The following is an 18,420-nucleotide window of genomic DNA, read 5'->3' on the forward strand; positions in this document are numbered from 1 at the left end:
TATCTAGTAGATTCCTCTGAGCATATTTGTGTTTGTGTTCTGTGTGATTTTGATTTACCAATTTCCTTTTCAACTGAAGCATGATTAAAGCTTGTTTAATCATGAAAAGTAGAGCCCTGATATCAGTGGTGTAGTGGCTAAGATACTGAACCTAGTCTATCTTCATCCATAAAAACTCAACAGACAACTTCAGCCCAGTAATGTGTCTCAGCACAAGATAACTAACAGTTGCTGCTGTAAGAACAAAAAGTCAAAAGGGCCATATGTCCCATCTTGATATTTGTGCTGGAGATGTTAGCACATAAATCTGATTACCAGCAATTGTGTGGAATAAGAGCTCTCAGTCCTTTCAACTCAGTGTAAGTTTTCCTTGTATATATATATATAAGGCAGGCAACAATAGCTGATCCTTGTCCAGATTTTGTTAATTTATTAAAATTTTACAATACAGTAATATACAAAAGATAGAAAATAAGAAAAAAGTGAAATGAAAAAAAGAAAACAGTTATGCCTTCTGCCCTTCTATTGAGGAATTGCCATAACTCTTTTCCTTATTCTCTTTGACTGTTAATCTGATGGAGAAATCATCAGTTGAGTTTTTTTTCAACATAAACTCCATGTAAGGTTTCCAACCTTTCAAAAACAAAGTCTTTATAATTTTTTACCTGACCAAATTGGTAGCCTAGCCATTTTCCACGAGTTTAGTTCATTTTATAATCCATCTTGGCCAGATCTGACATGTACCAGCTTGCCCTGAAAATTCAATTTGCCTCTGGATTTTTATTAGCCTAAGTTTGGGGCTACCAGGATGTTCAGGTTCAGCTAAACTTTCAACTAACTATTCTGCAGGAAGAGAACAAAATATATTTTCTACTTTGTGCACACTCCTGCAAGTGGGTGATAAATTTTACAGTATTTTTTTTTTCTTGCCAGCTACTCAGCCCTTCAAAACAAGGGGAAAGGACAAATCCACTCATATTTCACAAACATGGAGCCAGATGCTGAAGAGTGCAGGTTGTAGTGCTGTTACATATAAATTCTGTATCTGGGATACTTTTTGAACACAACTTTTTCCCGTTCATTCACTTTAACAGTGAAGAGATATTTCAACTACTTTTTACCCCTTTTCCTTTCATGGAAAGTAAAACAGTGGATTTGGCTCTGCATCCAACATAGGAGAAGAGAATCTGCTCAGAAGGCAACCATGAGAATAAGGGATATAAAGCTCACCAAACACTATTATGGAAGTTCAGCTTGCTGGTCCACTGTCATCACAATTAGCGTTGCCATTGTTCAGTCAAGATACCTTTGAGCCATCAAAAGGCACTTGGATCAGAAATAGAGCAACAGCAATAAGACTTCTATACCACTTCATAGTGCTTTACACAGCAGTAAGCAGTTTACAGTCAGTATAGTGCCCCCAACAATCTGGGTCTTTGTTTCACTGATCTCAGAAGGATAAAATCAACCTTGAGCCAGTCAGGATCCAACTGCTGGCAGTTGGCAGTTAGCCTGCAATACTGCATTTTAACCACTGCATCACTACTGCGCCATTACCATCTTAAGAGCAAATTAGGATAGAAGGGATGGATTCAGGACACCTGCCCAATAGATTATAATGGTTGCTGCAGCTTTTACGTAAGTGTTTTACTAACAATGGTATTGTCTTGCTTTATATGTTGCCTTATTTTGTACTTCCTTTTTATTCAGTTGACTGCAAATTATATGGTCAAGGGGACCCAATCTGAAAAGGTGCTCTGCTTCTGAAGGGCCTGACATTTCTCCCTGCATATACCCTACCAGATATTTAAATAAGAGTTTCACTGGATCAGTTCATTCTGATAGTTGGTACTGCTGCAGAAGCCACTGCTGCCTGCTTCCTTCAGCGATACAAAAGCCTGCAATGCTTGAAGCTCAACTCTATGCAATAATCTTGTAAGGCCATAACTACCTAGATCACTAGTGGCTATAATAAATAAATAAAATTTTGGAGTGTTAGAAAACAAGTTGAATAAGGCTGTTCCAACTCTTCTTCACATGGTGTGCATGCCAGTTTGCCCATCCATCTTCCATTGTCGTTTTATTCCCTCAATGCACTGCCACACATTGGCCAATATTTATTCCTTACTGCAATTGTCTCAGCAATAAGGAACAAGGTCCCAGAATAGCATATCCACATTCACCTTTCCAAGCCACTTCTGCCCTGAACTGCTACCTATACCTGCACACATCAAGGAAACCTATCTTTTCTCGGCCACTTGCTTTTCCCTTGAGCCAGTTCTGCCCAGAATAATTGCATCTCATTAGAGAGCATTTCATTCTGTATACAGACTAAAAGATGTGACATGTACTTGTTTTTATTTGGGCAAACTATCCAAATCTGTACCTCTATCAATTTATTATTTCTCTACGTACAACAGGTGTGCAGTTCTGCAAATACATAGTCCCAGGTGACTAATGTGAAGATCGACAGTGCGGGTTATCTGCATGCTCAGTGCAATTAGGAATATATGAGATAGCAGCTTGCAGTCACCCAGATGCTCCTCAGTTAATGTTTTCTATTTTCTGACTATATAAATTTTAATGCCAAGTGATTCATGCAAATACAACGATCAAAAATAAAATATATTTGCAGTAGCATTTCCTAACAAAGGAAATGTTTGTGATTTAACTAGAATCCAGAAATCATGATTTGAATTTGCTTTCACAATCGATCCATTTTAAGAACTATGATCTCCAGCTCTATTTGTTGCAGAGTGACGATTCTCCAGTAGATACAGATAGTGCTCGACTTACAATTGGAACCAGAATTTGTTGTAAAATACTGAGGTCATAAACTGAGCCAGACATGATTTTATAATTTTTACAGCAATCATTAAGTGAATCCAGCTTCCTAGAAACTGGCAAGATTACAAATTGTGATCACATGACTGCAGGTCATGGAGTCATAAATGCAAGCTGGTTGCCAAACACCCAATTTGCAATAACTCTGAACTGTTATTAAATAGCTATAAGTATTAAATTAGCTTATTATAGTTACTGTGCGAGTTTCCTCCTTCAAATTCCTGGGAGTCTACCTCTGTGAAGATCTTACCTGGAAAACTAATACAGACAGAAACAGTTAAAACCAAGAAAGGCCAACAGAGACTCCACTTCCTCAGGGTTTTGTGGAAGAACAGGGTAGAACGACTCATGACCTACCGGTCTACTATTGAAAGCATTCTCACATATTGTATTGTGGTTTGGTATGCTGGCCTGACAGCCGTGAACAGGAAGGTATTGCAGAGAGTGGTGAGCACGGCACAAGGCATTGTGGGCTGTTCTGACTCCACCAGATGACATCGCCAGGGCCCGTTGCCTAGGCAGAGTGAGGAAAATTCTCGGATGACTCACACCCTGGTTGGTACCTTTTTACTCTCCTACTATTGGGTAGGAGATACAGAAACATAGCCAGCTGTACTAACAGGTTGAAGAACACCTTTTATCCATGAGCTGTCAGGCTTCTGAATGGGACATAACTTTATAACTTTATGCATGACAGACTCGTGAGGCCGGCGTGATGTGCAATTAGTTCACAGGGTGAAATAAGTTGGGGGGTTTGTAGTCACCGCAAGTTTGTGGTGAGGGGGGGGCATAGAGGGAGGCTCACCCAATTTCACTGTATACATGTTATACTTTGATAATAAAGGGTTTATTATTTATTATTATTACTGACCAAAATCCAATACGTTAACAGATAAAACAAAATAGCTTACTTCAGAATCATTAATGCAATCAAAAGTATGTGGTTTTATAAACAGGACCACAACCTGTGGCCATATTCATAGAAATGTTTTACATTAAATTACAGAAGCTAAGTCCACTAGCCAAAATTGCTCAATGCTGAAACTCTGTATATCTTTTTCATCAGATTTCAAAATACAGCCAATATCTTTCCTTTATTAGCCAAGTACTATTCAAACACCTGATATTTGTGAAATGTAACTGGTGTTCTCAACTTCAGTGCTAACATCCTCCAGTAGTGCAATAAAAAGCCTGTGTTGCAAGGAGGTGGTCCGAGTACAATTCATATTCTTGCAGCAAGATCTAGGAAAAAAAAATTGTACAACCTAAGCACAGAACAACTTTTTTCATGATACAAAATAAAGATGAAAAATGTTTAATTCTATGTTGCAGAGAGCAATAAACTCTTTAGTGTTGTCCACCAGAGCTGGTGCCCCCTCAAGTATTGATGTCAAATTGTGAAAAAGGAAATTTGTTTTCAGAGCATTGTATCTTCACTTCTTGTGTTTCAAAAATATAGGAATTTGAATAGCTCTCCTCTTCAAGTTGACTACCACTTGGGAAATCTGTCAGATCTTTGGATTCCTCAAACTGAAGTGAAACTCAGGCTGATGTCCAAGATTGTCTCAGTTATGCCTCAGAAATGGTGTGATGTTCAAACTGCAGCGTTTCCTTTATGTTTGGAAAATAGCAACAAGCAAAAATGCCTCTTTCAACCGGAAGCCATTTTCAAGTTTTTTTTCCCTCCTCTTGGGAAATAAATTTACAGAGATGCTGTGAAACTGCCTCGGAACAATGGTTCTTTTGCCAGTTTTTTTGCAAAAAGCCCATCTTCTCTCTTTTTATTTTCTGGATCAGTCATTCTACAAACTACAAGGAACAGGAAAAAAATACACATTTACCGTAAATGCCGGTGTACAAGGCGACCCGGCGTATAAGACGACCCGTCTTTATAGCCGGGCCGCATTCCTAGAATGTCGTCTTATACGCCAGAGACTACCAGTATTTCCGGCGTATAAGACGACTCGGCGTATAAGACGACCCCCGTCTTTGGCGCAGATTTCAGCGCTCGCGGAAGTCGTCTTATATGCCGGCATTTACGGTAACTCAGTAATGTCCAATTTAAGATATTGTCTGAAGTATGGGGAGGGAGAAAAAGTGTGAATGTTTAGAAAAGAAATATAACCTTGTAATAGTAAGAGGCATGCTAAATTTTATTTGCAGTGGAAGGCCAAAATGAGAATAGAGGAAAGGAAATGGGTAGACAGACAGAAACAGTTAAAACCAAGAAACTGAGAGAGAATTTGCAAAGCTAAACCTAGTTGATTGGAAAGCAGGTTAAGCTTCCAAAAGCCCTATACAAAATTTCCTCTTTGAATGGGAAAAAGCAGACAGGAACAAAAAGCAAACGTTTGGAGCAAACAGGAACAATCACTTCACAATTTTCAGCACTTCTTTAAACATTCCAACATGTCTTTCTTTCCCTGTTGAGCAATTTCAGGAGAAAAATAAGTTCAGTTTAAGATGAGTGACAGGCATACTTATGCATACTCTAAATAACATTTTCTTTAGATCTGGATCATTATGGAGTCCTGTCAGCTCATGATGTTGTGCCATTCCTGGAAATGGTTTAAGGGGAAGGTAAGGTAGCAACAGGAGTAGAAAGCCTCCCCAAACCAAACCATTCCTATTCCAACTGGTAATCCATCCAAAAATTGAAAAATGCAGCAAAATTATGCCGTTGTATGGCACTCAAATCAGTGGTATGTTTGCAGATTGTCAAGGAACTACAACTGGTGTACTATAGGTAGAGAGCCAGCAATATAGGAGAAACACTATATTAAAGTAAAAAAAAGGGGGCAGAATACCTGAAAGGCAGCAAAACTGTATCCTGATGTACTTTTTAATATCACCAACTCAAATAGCACCGAAAGGTATAAATTTAGAAGATGGAAAGGTCAAGGAATCCACCGGGCAGCTTAACTGTATAATGTTAAGAAAGAACATGTTATAAGGGTATAAAAAAACAAGCTGCAAATGTAAAAATAATTTCCAAACATTAGGTATTTTTTGAAAAACAAAACAAAAAAACAGTAATGATATTAATTGCATGCCAATATATAAATAAAAACCATAGGAACAAACTAGACATTTCAGATATATTCTGATGAGACAAAAAATAAAGATCATATGTATAGATGAACTAATGTCAAATTTTAAATATCTAGTTATTCCTGCAGATGCCAAAGAAGCGTAATATTCTTCAAAGGAGTGTGTTCTAGCTGAAATGCAGAGAAAAATGAATAATACATTCATGAACACATTACAACTAGAGTTGATGTATGCCTTTTCTGACACCACATTCACTAAAGCCAGTGTGAATGGGCAACACAAAGGCAAAATTTTACATCCTAAAATTCTAAATTTTTAATCTATTAACTGATAAGAAATAGTTTTTGTAGGATCCATACCTGCATTCTAAGCATTGTTTTCATTCAAAATGGCAGCTTTTTCTTGTTCACGTCTGAAAAACATACTAAAAAATTGAATCTTTACAAGGTCATTACAGTACTTGTATTGTTACATTCTAGTTACTACCCGAGTGTAAAGGAGAGGAGGGACGTTGTCTTACCTGAACGCCTTTTCTCAGCATGATGATGGAGAATCCACTAGTGGGTTATCTTAATCTTCCTGCTGCAATAAGACTAAGTCTAAAAAGTTGCTATGCCTCTGCTGTGCAAGAGCACCCGTTTGTGACGAAGGCGAGGCGCAGACGTTAGTCTGACGCGTACTCATCCTATCCTGTACACAGGACCAAACAGATACTAAAAAGGGGAGGGTGTGGATTCTCCATCATGCTGAGAAAAGGCGTTCAGGTAAGACAACAAACACCCCTTCTCCAGCAAGATTGGATGGAAAATCCACTAGTGGGACATACCAAAGCCCTGTTGTCCCTAAGGGGGGAGGGAAGCAGTTTGGGCCTGAGTTCCACTGGTAGATACCACTTGCTGTAACACCCTCTGTCCGAAGCATCCAAGGAGGCAAATTTGTCAATCTTATAATGCTTGACAAACGGGGAAGGTGAGGACCATGTTGCTGCCCTGCAGATCTCCCCAATAGGTGCCTGGATATCCCAAGCTGCCAATGTAGCTGCACTGCGGGTGGAATGGGCAGTGATGCAACTGGGGATGGTCAATGATTGGGACCAATAAGCTTGAGCAATGCAATCCTGGATCCAGTTGCCTACAGTCAAGGAGGAAACCTTCTGACCCATGGACGAGGGTTGAAAGGTAATGAACAGTACCTTGGATTAACGGAAGGCAGAGGTTTGATGTAACGCCACAGGGTCCTGCGAACGTCCAGAGTATGCCATTGTTTTTCTAGTTCGTGAGTTGGATTAGGACAGAAGCTAGGAAGCACCACCTTCTGGGAACAAAGGAAGGATCCAGGCGCAGAGTCACCCTATTTGCATGGAAAACACACAGGTCCTCTCTGATGGAGAGGGCGGCCAATTCTGAAATTCACCTGGCCGACGTGACTGCTACAAGGAAAGCCACCTTCATAGACAATAGTTTCAGGGAGCGCGTGGTAATGGGCTCAAAGGGTGGCGAGGACCTGCAAAACACGGGGTAGGTCCCAAGGATAATGGCGGACCGCCGGAGGCTTGGTGTTGGTTGTCCCTTTTAGGAACGCACCGTAGGGTGTTGCGCCAAGGGGGCGGAATTGTCACACACGATCATCGTGGAAAGGGCTGAAACTTGTCTGCGGGTAACCCCTTATCCAACCCATCCATCAGGAATTCTAGAACAACCGGAATAGTGATGTCTGAAAGTTCCACTCTGTGACCTGAACACCAGGCACAGAAACTCCTCCATGTGGCATCATAAATCCTATTCATGGAGGGGCGCCTGGATTGCGGAATCATTGCTATCATCCTCAACGAATATGAGTTTCGGGTCAAGGCCCGCCGTTCAAATGCCAGGTTAGTTGGAGCCACTGGGGATCTGGATGCTGAAGAACTCCCTGGCTGAGGACGATACAATCTGTAGGAATCCACAGGTGAGAGATGGAAAGCTCCACCAGGTCGGCGAAACACGGACACCTCGGCCAATGTGAAGCAATCAGGATGACCTCCGCCCATTCGTGCAGAATCTTGCGGACTGTTGCCAAGATCAGGGGGAGGGGATGAAAGGCGTACAACAGCTTCCTGGGCCAAGGACTGTGGAGGGCATCCGTCCCTTCTGCTCCCCGGGATGAGAACCTGGAAAAAAACCTTTGGAGTTGGTTGGAGGCAAAGAGGTCTAACACCGGGTTATCAAACCTGTCCACGATCTCCCTGAACAAGTCGGGTTCCAGGCACCACTTGGAGTAATCCACTGTGGCCCTGCTCAAGGAGTCCACCTGCTGATTTGCCTCTCCGGAGATGTGTTCCGCTCTGATGGAAGACAGATTGTTTTCTGCCCAAGTCCCCAACCAATGGGCCTCTTCCATGAGAGGTCTGGATCTGGTTCCCCCGTCTGTTCACATGAACCTTTGCAGCAATAATTATCTGTCAGCACAAGGACACGTTGTCCCGCCATCCTGCTGCTGAAGTGGCATAAGGCTAGATGTATAGCCCTGAGCTTCAACCAGTTTATATTGTTCTGTAAGTCTGTCTGGGACCACCGGGCCTGAGCCAATTCTGACTGAAGGTGTGCTCCCCAGCCGAAGAGACTGGTGTCCATTGCCAGGGTAATCCTGACTGGTTTCTTGAACTGGGTGACCCTTGCCATTGCTGGGGATGCCCACCAACAAAGGGAGTTCAACACCTGACACGGAACTCGAACCTTCCAGTTGGAGGCACTGACGCGTAGCCTCTGGAACGGAAGCAAAATCCACTGTAGTTCCCTGGCGTGAAGACGTGCCCAAGGTACAATTGCTATACAGGACACCATCTTCTCAAGGAGTTGTGACAACGCCAGGGAGACCACCTGCTCCCTCTGAACCCAAAGAACTAGGGCCTGTATGCTGTCCTTTCAGTCCTGTGACAGACAGACTGTGCATTTGTGTTGATGACCGCCCCCAAATGGAGGAGAACAGGTGGCTGGAACCGTCTGGCTTTTCTGAAAATTGTCAGAAAACCCGTAAGTCTGAAGGATTTTGATGGTGGGGGCTATGTCCGATTGAGCCTGCTGGAAGGATGGAGATTGTATTAGAATATCGTCCAGATAGCACTGGACACGGATTGGAATTTGTCTCAGGTGGGCGGCCAGCACTGCCAATATCCTCGTTAAAACCCGGGGGGCCGAGGAGAGACCAAATGGAAGGGCTCTGTATTGATAATGCTGGTGGGCATAGCAAAATCTGAGGAACATGCGATGCCCAGGGAGGATAGGAATGTGCAAGTATGCCTCCGTTAAGTCTATTGATGTCAGGAAGTCCCCTTTTCTGATGCTGGTTAGGCTTGATTGAAGCAACTACATCTTGAACTTCCTATAAGTTAGGTAGTAATGTAGACTCTTTAGATCCAAAATTGCCCTTTAGCCCCCCAAAGTCTTTGGAATGACAAAAAGATTGGAGTAAAATCCCCGCCCCTTCTGATCTTCTGGCACTGGTTCTATGGCCCTTATCTGTGATAAGTGGGAAATGGCCTCTGACATGAGGTCCGCCTTGTTCGTGTTCTTGGGGGTAGGACAAGACTGAAAATGTTCTGGAGGACTGGATCAGAATTCCAGGGCTAGACCACGAGTGATGGTATTTAATACCCAGGAGTCTGTGGCGGTGCCTTCCCATACATTGGCATAGAGGGACAGTCAACCACCTATGGGGGAAACATCCCTGGAGTCACTTGGTTCTTCTGAAGGGATGCCCTCCTGAGCTTTGAAAGGGCTGCTTGGTCTGGAACTGTGTCTTTGCCCTGTGTCTGGTCTCTGGGTAAAGGTACTGGGGGGTTGAGGCCAGTCCCAATTCGAAGCTGGACGGGAGGACTGCCTGCGAAAATAATGGTGTGAAGTACCGCTACCTGATTGCCAATCCCCTCTCTTACTCATTTTTATCATGGTTTTACGCTTGTCCTTGCCCTCTACGAGATAAGGGTTGAGGGCTTCACCAAAGAGATGTCTCCCATTATAAGGCTGAATAGCCAGACACCATTTGGCCTTCAGGTCCGCATGCCAGTTCTTGAGCCATAGAAGCCTACGGGCTGAGATGTCTGCTGCTATGGCCCGTGAGGAATACCTTGCAGCATGGAGGGAAGCATCAGCCATGTACTGCGATGCGGCCACTAACTTAGTCAGGGTCTGATGGACACAAACCTGGTCAGGGGGCACCAAGTCTTGGAGCTCACGCAGCCACATGATGGAGACCCGGGCAAAGAAGGCCAGGGATGTAGACGCCTTGACCGCCCATGCTGAAGCCTGATGGGATCTGCAAAGGGCAGATTCAAATTTCTTGTCTTCTGCTTTGAGTGCTTTGGCCATTTCCCCTGGAATAGTAGAACTAGAAAATAGAGAGTTTAGTGGTTCATCTATCAGGGGAACCTCCAGCAAGGATGCGAAGGAAGGTGCCACATTAAATAGATTTCTCTCTGAGACCCCCGGAGTGGAAAGAGATCCCAGGTTCGCCCACTGCTTCTGCACTGTATTGCGGAAGGGGGGGGGGCAAGGAATATGCTTCTGTGTCACCACCGGCTCAGAATACTGTGGGTTCGGGCCCTGGGATGTAGAAGGAGCCGGCTGAGCCTCCTGTTCTGAGGCATGTTAGCTGAAGAGCACGCCTTGAGAAGCAGCAGGCCAAACAAAGATTGGTCAAACAGGCCTGTGAAAGGTGCCGGCTCCTCAGCCTGATGAGATGGTCGTGAAGGTGCTGCTGGAACTTGTTGGGACCGCTGACCAACTGAAGAGGCCATAAACTGAGCAAAGGCCTGAGCAATCATGGCCTGAAATTGATCAGGCCACGCTGCCTGTGGCTTAGAGGGGCGGAGCCCTGCTGCGGTGGGCGTAAAGGTAGCTTGTGTCCCAGATTGTAACGTGCCTGGAGTGGCAACCCTCTGCGATTCTAGACCCTGGCTAAATTTGACGGGTTCTAGTTGCACGGCCTCCCTTTGAGGGGACCAGGCCTTTGGGGCTAGGTTAGAGGGAACTAGCTGGGGTTCACACAGCGACATCACAGTTGGAGTAGATGTGTTAATATCCGCGTCCCCTGGAGCCGGTTGACGTGCCCTGGATAATTCCCTTTCTAGGACCTGGTGCCTGCTAGCCTCCTTTTCTGCTGTTTTTGAGGACTTTCCGGTGGACTGAGCCTTGGCCTTTGCCTTCAGCCTCTCTGCCACCTCCATTGTGGAGGCTTTCTCTTTCTTCCTGGTGGGGGAGTCGGGAATTCCCTGGGACAGTTGAGGGCCGGAATTATTTGACATCCTATTAGAGGAACAGAAATGGTTCAATTACTACCCTGCACCCAGATGGAGAGAGAAAGACTCCAAGGAATATCCCTTTAGCACCAGTGGCTGATAGCGTTAGTCCCTATAGCAGGTCACCTGTGGTGACTCAGTGTCCCCAATGCTATAAAAGACTGTTGACCGGTCCCTTCCCTCCAGGCGGTAGGATCCTGGAGTGGAATCCAGCTACTGGAGGGGTGGGGGCAAATTCTCAGGCAATGTGGCCCTATCGGGTCAGATTGCCCTCCACAGAACCAATACAAAGGGAGATATCAGCCTGTCAAGCTGCAATTGTGTGTGCAGAAAAAAATGGCAGCTGCGCTGAATTCGCACCCAATTTAACTGCCGCTAGGTCTGCAGATCACAGCTGTTGCCAAGTACCTTTATCAATCATTTATCCTCAGCAATCCTAGCATGGAACAGATTATACTTTATAAACTGCACTAGGAAATGTTTTCAAAAGCAGCAACTTACACAATGATGTATTTAAAGTTATCCTTGGTTTTAGGACATAGTTTTGTTCCATACGCAGCAAACTCCAAAGGAATAATCCCGAGTGTTGTAAAGAAAAAACTGCAATAGGGGAAACCTGCTTTATGCCTTCTCTGACACCACATTCATTAGCAACCAAAACGAACGGGCAACACTAAAAAGGCAAGGACCGAAATTAACTGCACAAATGCGGATGCTTTGCATGCTCGCACATCATGCAGTAAGTAAGACATTGTTCCGTGCATGGAGTTTATCAAGAGTGTCACACTCACGCTGCCAGGAAGAGTGAAGCTGTAACTCAAAAGCGTCTAAAATCAAGCGGGATGCAAAGGTCTCCCCGTTGAGTTCGGACTCACCATGTGCTTTTTCCTGGTCGCGTGCCTCGCAATCGGCGGCCTTTCCGGAGAAACGTCACGAGGGGTGCCGGAAGTCGTCGTCGCCGCGCTCCCAAAATCCGGCCGGGGACCCGCCGAGGCTTCGCCGTGCGCCTAGCCCGGTGCGCTTCGTTGCCTAGAGGAGAGGTGGCTCAATGGAGGCACGCTTTCTTATCTACCCCAGGATCTGCTCGGGCGAATTTTTTTTCTAGGTTTGCACCGACTTAAGTTCTCACGGGGGTTCAAGGAATGGGGCTGTCTTTTCGTTGCAATCCTAACTCCGCTCCATAAACCGCCTAATGCCAATGCGGTAGAACTTTACTTCGGAGGCTCAGGTTACTTGCGAGCGAGATTTTTGCAACACTGCAAGCCGGGTTTCCTTAATAATCCCGAGGCGCCGCACTTATTAACACGCGCAACTCGGATTTGTAGTGCAACGATACCAGAGCGGTTTCTATCTTTTCCCCGGCCCTAAAAACACCATCTTGCCTCCATCCTCTCCCAGGCTGCAGGCTCCACCAATGGGTGGCCAATGCAGGCTGTACACAGATCTCTTCTGACCCGCTCTGCTTACCTCCATAACCGCCGAGACAACTCAGCTCCCCTCGCGCGCCAGAAAGAGAAGGACGTCCGTCCTTGTCTTCGGTTCCCTTTATGCTTTTTGCTCCAGGACAAGCCATTGCCGGAACGGCGGGGGTGGAAAGGCAGGCAGCTGCTCTCGGCGAGAAGTTAAAGGGGGGGGGAGCGGGAAGGAAGGCAGGCCCTCGGTCCGTCCCTGTAAATCTGCACGAGCAGAACGGGCGGACGCTCCCGCCCTTTCCTCTGCAATTAGCGAAAGAAAGAATGAGGATTGCGTCAGCTACGGATGGCTTTCTCCGCCCCCTATCAGCGGTTGACAAATCACAGCAGAATATAGAGAGATACGCTTTTTTTTTTTTTTGGTAGTCTGCCTATATTGTCTCTATAGGTTTTTTTTTTTTTTTTTAAATGGAGCCCAGAGGGATTCTGGGAGTTGAAGTCCACACATCTTAAAGTTTCCAAATTTGAACAATGCTGACTTAAGCCATATATGTTTTCAAAGTAATAAACATATCCAACGCAATTTCCATACTTTTTTCCGCCACGTGATTGATAATCTCCTCTTTGATTTCAGTGGCAAGGAAAACAAAACTCTAAAGGCTTCCAGAAAAAAATTGAACAGCCATATGGGCATAACAGGACCATATAAATTTGAATTGCAGTCTTTTGTCTTCTTAAGATCAGTAATAAAACTGGTTAATTTTTTTGGTGAAAGTGAGTCCCCTATTTTATCACACAGGTCCTGCTTACTATCTTTCCTAGGATAATACAAGTTGAAAAATCAATGGCAAACAGAAGTTTTTACAGCAAAAGTGACTATATCTTGTTTTAATGGAAAACTATGTGGATCTTGAAGAACCAGAAAAGAAAAAGAAAATTAAAGCATTTCTGAAAAACTAACAAAAGATGTCCTAATTCCTGGCTTTAAATGTGACTTGCAGTCATACCAATTAACTTATGTTGCACAAAAGAATGGTTTTGATTACAGAGAACCTCAGATGTATTTTTTGCAAGGAACAGTCTCCTTTTTATGGAGATTTATGATCTGGGGGAAAAGTTTTTTGTGTCTTTTTGATGATTAACAGATGCATTATGGAACAAGCATAAAGTTTTAATTTAATTTGACAAATGAATATGAGATGGAAAAAGAGGAAGTAAGAACAGAGCTACGGTACATGCAAAAGATATGTTTTTCTGAAACAGTTCTCCTAAAAATTGTACAGAAGGATGCAAATCTTGCTTTAGGGGTAGAAATTCATATTCTTTATTCAAGCTGTTCCTAGTGCTTCAAGTAAGGAATACTCCTCATCAGATTCATCTCCTGGCTGTGAAACATTTTACTTTTTTTTCTCAAACATATTTAACAAACGAGTGAATTGATTGTAAAAGTGGCAGAACTGTGTTGGAAATATGCAGGAATTATTACTAAAGCGAAAGGAGTTGAAGACTTTTTAAAATCTAGAACTTGAAAGTATTATCAGATGCCTTCCTTATTCACTGAATTATTAGAAGAATAAGGTACAGCACGGAGGTACAGCACAACCAGACTCACAAGTTATGTTATAGTCCATCTTAATAAAAATAGCTTTAGCCTGGGCATAGTGGGGCTTGACAGCTATAGAATTGGCATTGGCTCCTACTAGTATTCTAAATAAATTATGGCAATTTAAAGTGCTCTTTGTCCTTTAAAGCCCCGTGAGGCTTGGCTGCTAAAGACATCCACCAATTAGAATTGTTCAAACCAACATGGTCAGTTTTAGAGAAACAAGTGATAAATGAGAAGTTTGCAGTTGAATTGCTGTGTTTCATTTGCAGCACCCACTCCCCTGATTGAAATTACACCTATCCTTACTTTGATTTTGTTTAATAAAATAATAAAAACCAAGCTCTTCTGAGGACTAAGGAACATCTGTATTGAATGTGTTGTGTTTTTGAAGGGGATTGATTAAAGCTTTGTGCCATAAATTGGATTGTTAATATTTACATGCATGGTAAATAGAGTAAACTATATGCACATATACAGACAGATGTTTTACTATGCCTATGTTAATTTCAAGAGTCAGGACTGAAATGTAGAAGTATGAAATAAATTTATACATATAATCTCAACCTGAATACATAGCAAATTTGGTGGAAAAAAAATCCCCTTATTAATCAGCAAGCAGAATCTCACATGTGTTCCATACCTGATGGGGCAGATTAGAGGCTACATCATTGACAAAGTAAGAAGAAAGAGGAAGACAAATAATTGGGTGAAGAAAATGAAAAAGCTTTAAATTGTTCCAGGAGACAGGTGAAGATGATTACAATCTTGTCCATATTGTGGGAGACAAGCCTGATTATAAGAAATTATTTCCATTGTTTTACATGTAAATTGAATGTAAACTGATCCTATGTATAGTTACTTAAATATAAATCCCACTTTCAAATAAGCCTTATATTCAGTAGATATACTAGAATTGGAGCCTAATAATTGCATTCTGAAATAATTAGCTTCCTATGTAATTAATAAAGCATTGGCTCAAATGAGTAGACAACAAGCACATACAGTATTCACAAAATTTGTCATTTTCAGTTTTACTTGCAAAACCACCAGGGGTCTCCAGAAGTCCAATACTTAGGAATAAATACAGAAAAAAACACCCTCTCACTTAAAAAATAGAACAGCTTCTCATTATTAAAAATTCCTGATACCTCTCTAGGAAAAATGTATTTATCATTCACTTTATTTTATACAAATCAAATCATGAACAATGGTTTTGCAACCATTGCTTATAATCAAAAGTATTCTGAACATACTGTACATTGTGTCATTTCCAGGCAAAATGGAGAAAAAGCACTTTTGGTTACTTATGACAAGGTCAGCATAAATCACCATATGGTTACACTATTACTTTGCAAAAATCTTTTATATACATTTTCTTTATAAGAAGTTGACATTGTCAGTTTATAATTTCTTTCCCACAAGTTTTGCCATTTTTCTAATATTATATTATATCCAAAGTTCTTTGCCCATGTTATTATTGTTTCATTATAAGAAACACATTACTATTAACATGGGAAAAAATAAAATGTAAAATATATTTGAAAATTCCAGGATGGCTTTCAACAATGGAAGCATTTATACATTCAAATTTAGTTAACTTTGAGAAAATATGGACATACAGAGATATTCTAAATTCTGAAGAGAATTTAAAATCTAAGCAAGAGATGGAAAATCAAGGTGTAGATCTATCATGGTGGGTATACTTATTAATGCAAGTTAGATATGATAAAGATGTTAAACTGGATGTCAATGCTGCTAACATTGGATGTTCTTGCTTTGACAATAGATGAAAATGCAGTATTTCCTCTATGCTTTTAGAATTAGTTTGTGCTGGGAGGGGGGATTGGGATGAGAGTTCAGTTAGTCATAATAATAATAACTCTGCCGTGGGAATCCAAGGACAAACTGGGTCCTGAGCTAATAACGTTTTGGCGGGCTGGAGAACTGGGGAGAAAGCCCGCGCGCTTCAAGCTAATTGGGGAATGTGCTTTATGACTGTTTATTGGGGGTGGGAATTGTGCTTTGTTACTTTGTATCCAGGGGAGGAAAATTTAGTTTTTGGGTTCAACTATGTAGTGCCAACACTTTGTTTCCTGAATAAAAGATTCTTTAAGGTAAACAAAAAACAAGTTCTTTTGAAGGGTTTCATCTGTCAGAACCATCACACTGTATGGATTTTATAAAGAACAGATCTTGTTTGATCAGACATTATTAACCTCTGATGAGAAACTAATTAAGTCATACTGCAAGAATGTCTTTCAAGCATATATTAACATCCATGTTGGATTTTTACTTTTTGTGTTATCCTTGTTTCAAAACTAGTCAGTAGGTAACTGCATGTTTTTGGATGATGCTCAAATCTACAAGGGTTAGCTAGTTTCATTTGAAGGACAGTAATGATTATCCATCTTTCAAAATATCTTCTACAACTTTATTGAATGCTGCTGTAGAATTTTTCTTCACTCTGCGCTTGCCCCAGACTGTTTCAATCTGTGTTATTCCACAAGAGCCTTAAAACGGTTATTGGATTGGATTGCAACGCCTAAACCAGACATGTGCATGTTTGTTAAACACATGGTTACCATTCTGGCTATAAAGCAGGCATTTATTACTGTCTTCTTCTTCTTCTTCTTCTTTTTTTGCTCTGGTTGATTCATTTGCAGCACTGGAGCTGGGTTTAAAATCAGGACTTAAGCAACAAAATAAAGATGTTGGTTTCATTCCTATTCTGTGTGAGTCCAAAGTTGTGTTATTATTGATTATGAAGCTGATCTGTTGAGAAGTATTATAGAAACAAAGAGCACTTAGATGTAAAGAACAACCTATCCTCTGGCTAAGATCAGATCTGCACTTTTTGCTTGGCCTATTACCAGTGCAGAAACAGATTACATTATCTTCCTCTCCCCTCCCACCCACCTCCCATTGTAAGTAGACCTCGTGCCTATGATTTCCAGCTTTGATTGAAAATGGTTTTCCAACCTGAGTTGTCTTGAGCCCTTCAGAGCAGATGGTCTCTAGCACTTCATTCTGTTCAATTAAAGGTGGCCCTCAGATCACAACCATTCATTCAGAGATTGTTCAAAGTTATGACAGCATTGAATAAGTGGTAATTACAACCAGCCCTCAGAGTTCTGGCTCTTGCAGCATCCCCATGGTCACATTTACATAGTTTCTGAAGTTCCCTCTCAACTTCTCCCAAACAAAGTCAATGGGGAAGCCAGTTGGAAATCAGAAGTCATGATCACTTGAGATCCCACTTAAAGTCCATGTGGTTCTTGCTTAATGATGGCAACCAGGACTGCTGGAACTGTTGTTGCTGACTGGCATGATCATGTGACACAATTGGAGCTCCAACTCCAATTTGCTGCATTGCATGATATATCCTTAGCCCTTCAATAGCTGGTTACTGCCTCCTGCAACCATTTTAGATGGTAGAGGACAGGGAGACCTGGAGGAACATTGTCCATGGGATCGCGATGGGTCGGACACGACTTCGCAATTAACAACAACAACAACAAGCAACCATTTTAGCCTGGCTTGCTTTGCACCCATATTCTTTGTACCTATATTCTCTGGGTTTATCCAATGGCTCGTTGAGTCAATGAACTATCCTAGAAGGGTCTGCTCAATCCTTACTTTACCCAGTGGGTGCCCATTTGGTTTCTGCCTGTTTTAGAAAAAGCTTGCTTCCCTTGCTTTCCCAACCTCCCTTACAAAGTTTCTGTTTCTCTCTTTTATACATTCAAGTTGCAGCAGAGGAACATAGTTTCTACAAAGATGAACTATTGGTTCTCCCTTGCTGTACAATATATGTTGATCTACCAAGGAAGGATATGAGACTAGTGAGGAGAAAACATTTCCTAAAAGAAAAAGGCAGGTTTTGGTAGATGGTCCACACAGGAGCCAGCAGAAAGATTTGCCTTTCCTAGATGAATGGGAATGGCAAGGAGCAAAGGAATAACCAGTCAGGTCTTATGAGGGCCATAGCCCACACTAATTGGTTTAAGCAGCAGATAGGAGCAGCACAGGAAACAAGCAGTTTAGACGGCAATATAGAATTCTCCCTTCATCAGTGTCTTGGAATATTAAAACTTCTGACAAGTTACCACACCCAAATTCCTGATGAGGATATTATTATGGAAGCAGATGAAGTTTTTCCTGCCTTTGTAATGTAAGATGTTGTTTAACCTATCCCTGTAGAAAGATTGATGTACAATGTCTACTTATGACTC

General features: G+C 42.2%; 1 protein-coding gene and 2 non-coding genes across 16 annotated transcripts; all 3 read right to left on the reverse strand.

Moving 5' to 3' along the window:
- Window positions 1–407: 407 nt before the first annotated feature.
- Window positions 408–12,942, reverse strand: LOC120318592. Of its 14 annotated transcripts, none has more exons than XM_039366408.1 (7): window positions 12,638–12,942; window positions 12,046–12,199; window positions 10,077–11,177; window positions 6,255–6,307; window positions 5,652–5,766; window positions 3,202–4,086; window positions 408–3,102 (listed from the first exon to the last, which is right to left on the reverse strand). In XM_039366408.1, exons 1-3 carry the CDS (start codon window positions 12,741–12,743, stop codon window positions 10,442–10,444), a joined length of 996 nt encoding a protein of 331 aa, XP_039222342.1. In that variant the 5' UTR covers window positions 12,744–12,942; the 3' UTR covers window positions 408–3,102; window positions 3,202–4,086; window positions 5,652–5,766; window positions 6,255–6,307; window positions 10,077–10,441. The 14 variants fall into 14 exon arrangements, 12 of the variants coding, with proteins under 12 accessions (XP_039222342.1, XP_039222333.1, XP_039222339.1 ...); XM_039366399.1 differs by having other exon boundaries at window positions 6,255–8,044; XM_039366405.1 differs by having other exon boundaries at window positions 7,088–11,177.
- LOC120318594 lies at window positions 6,055–6,182 on the reverse strand. The gene has a single exon (XR_005559538.1). It is a non-coding gene; the product is annotated as a small nucleolar RNA SNORA13 (small nucleolar RNA).
- Window positions 11,713–11,854, reverse strand: LOC120318595. Its single transcript, XR_005559539.1, has one exon. It is a non-coding gene; the product is annotated as a small nucleolar RNA SNORA13 (small nucleolar RNA).
- Window positions 12,943–18,420: the final 5,478 nt, after the last annotated feature.

This window comes from Crotalus tigris, unplaced genomic scaffold, assembly GCF_016545835.1.
Source record: "Crotalus tigris isolate CLP2741 ecotype Arizona unplaced genomic scaffold, ASM1654583v1 scf7180000020270.473046, whole genome shotgun sequence".
Classification (NCBI taxonomy): Eukaryota; Metazoa; Chordata; class Lepidosauria; order Squamata; family Viperidae; genus Crotalus; species Crotalus tigris.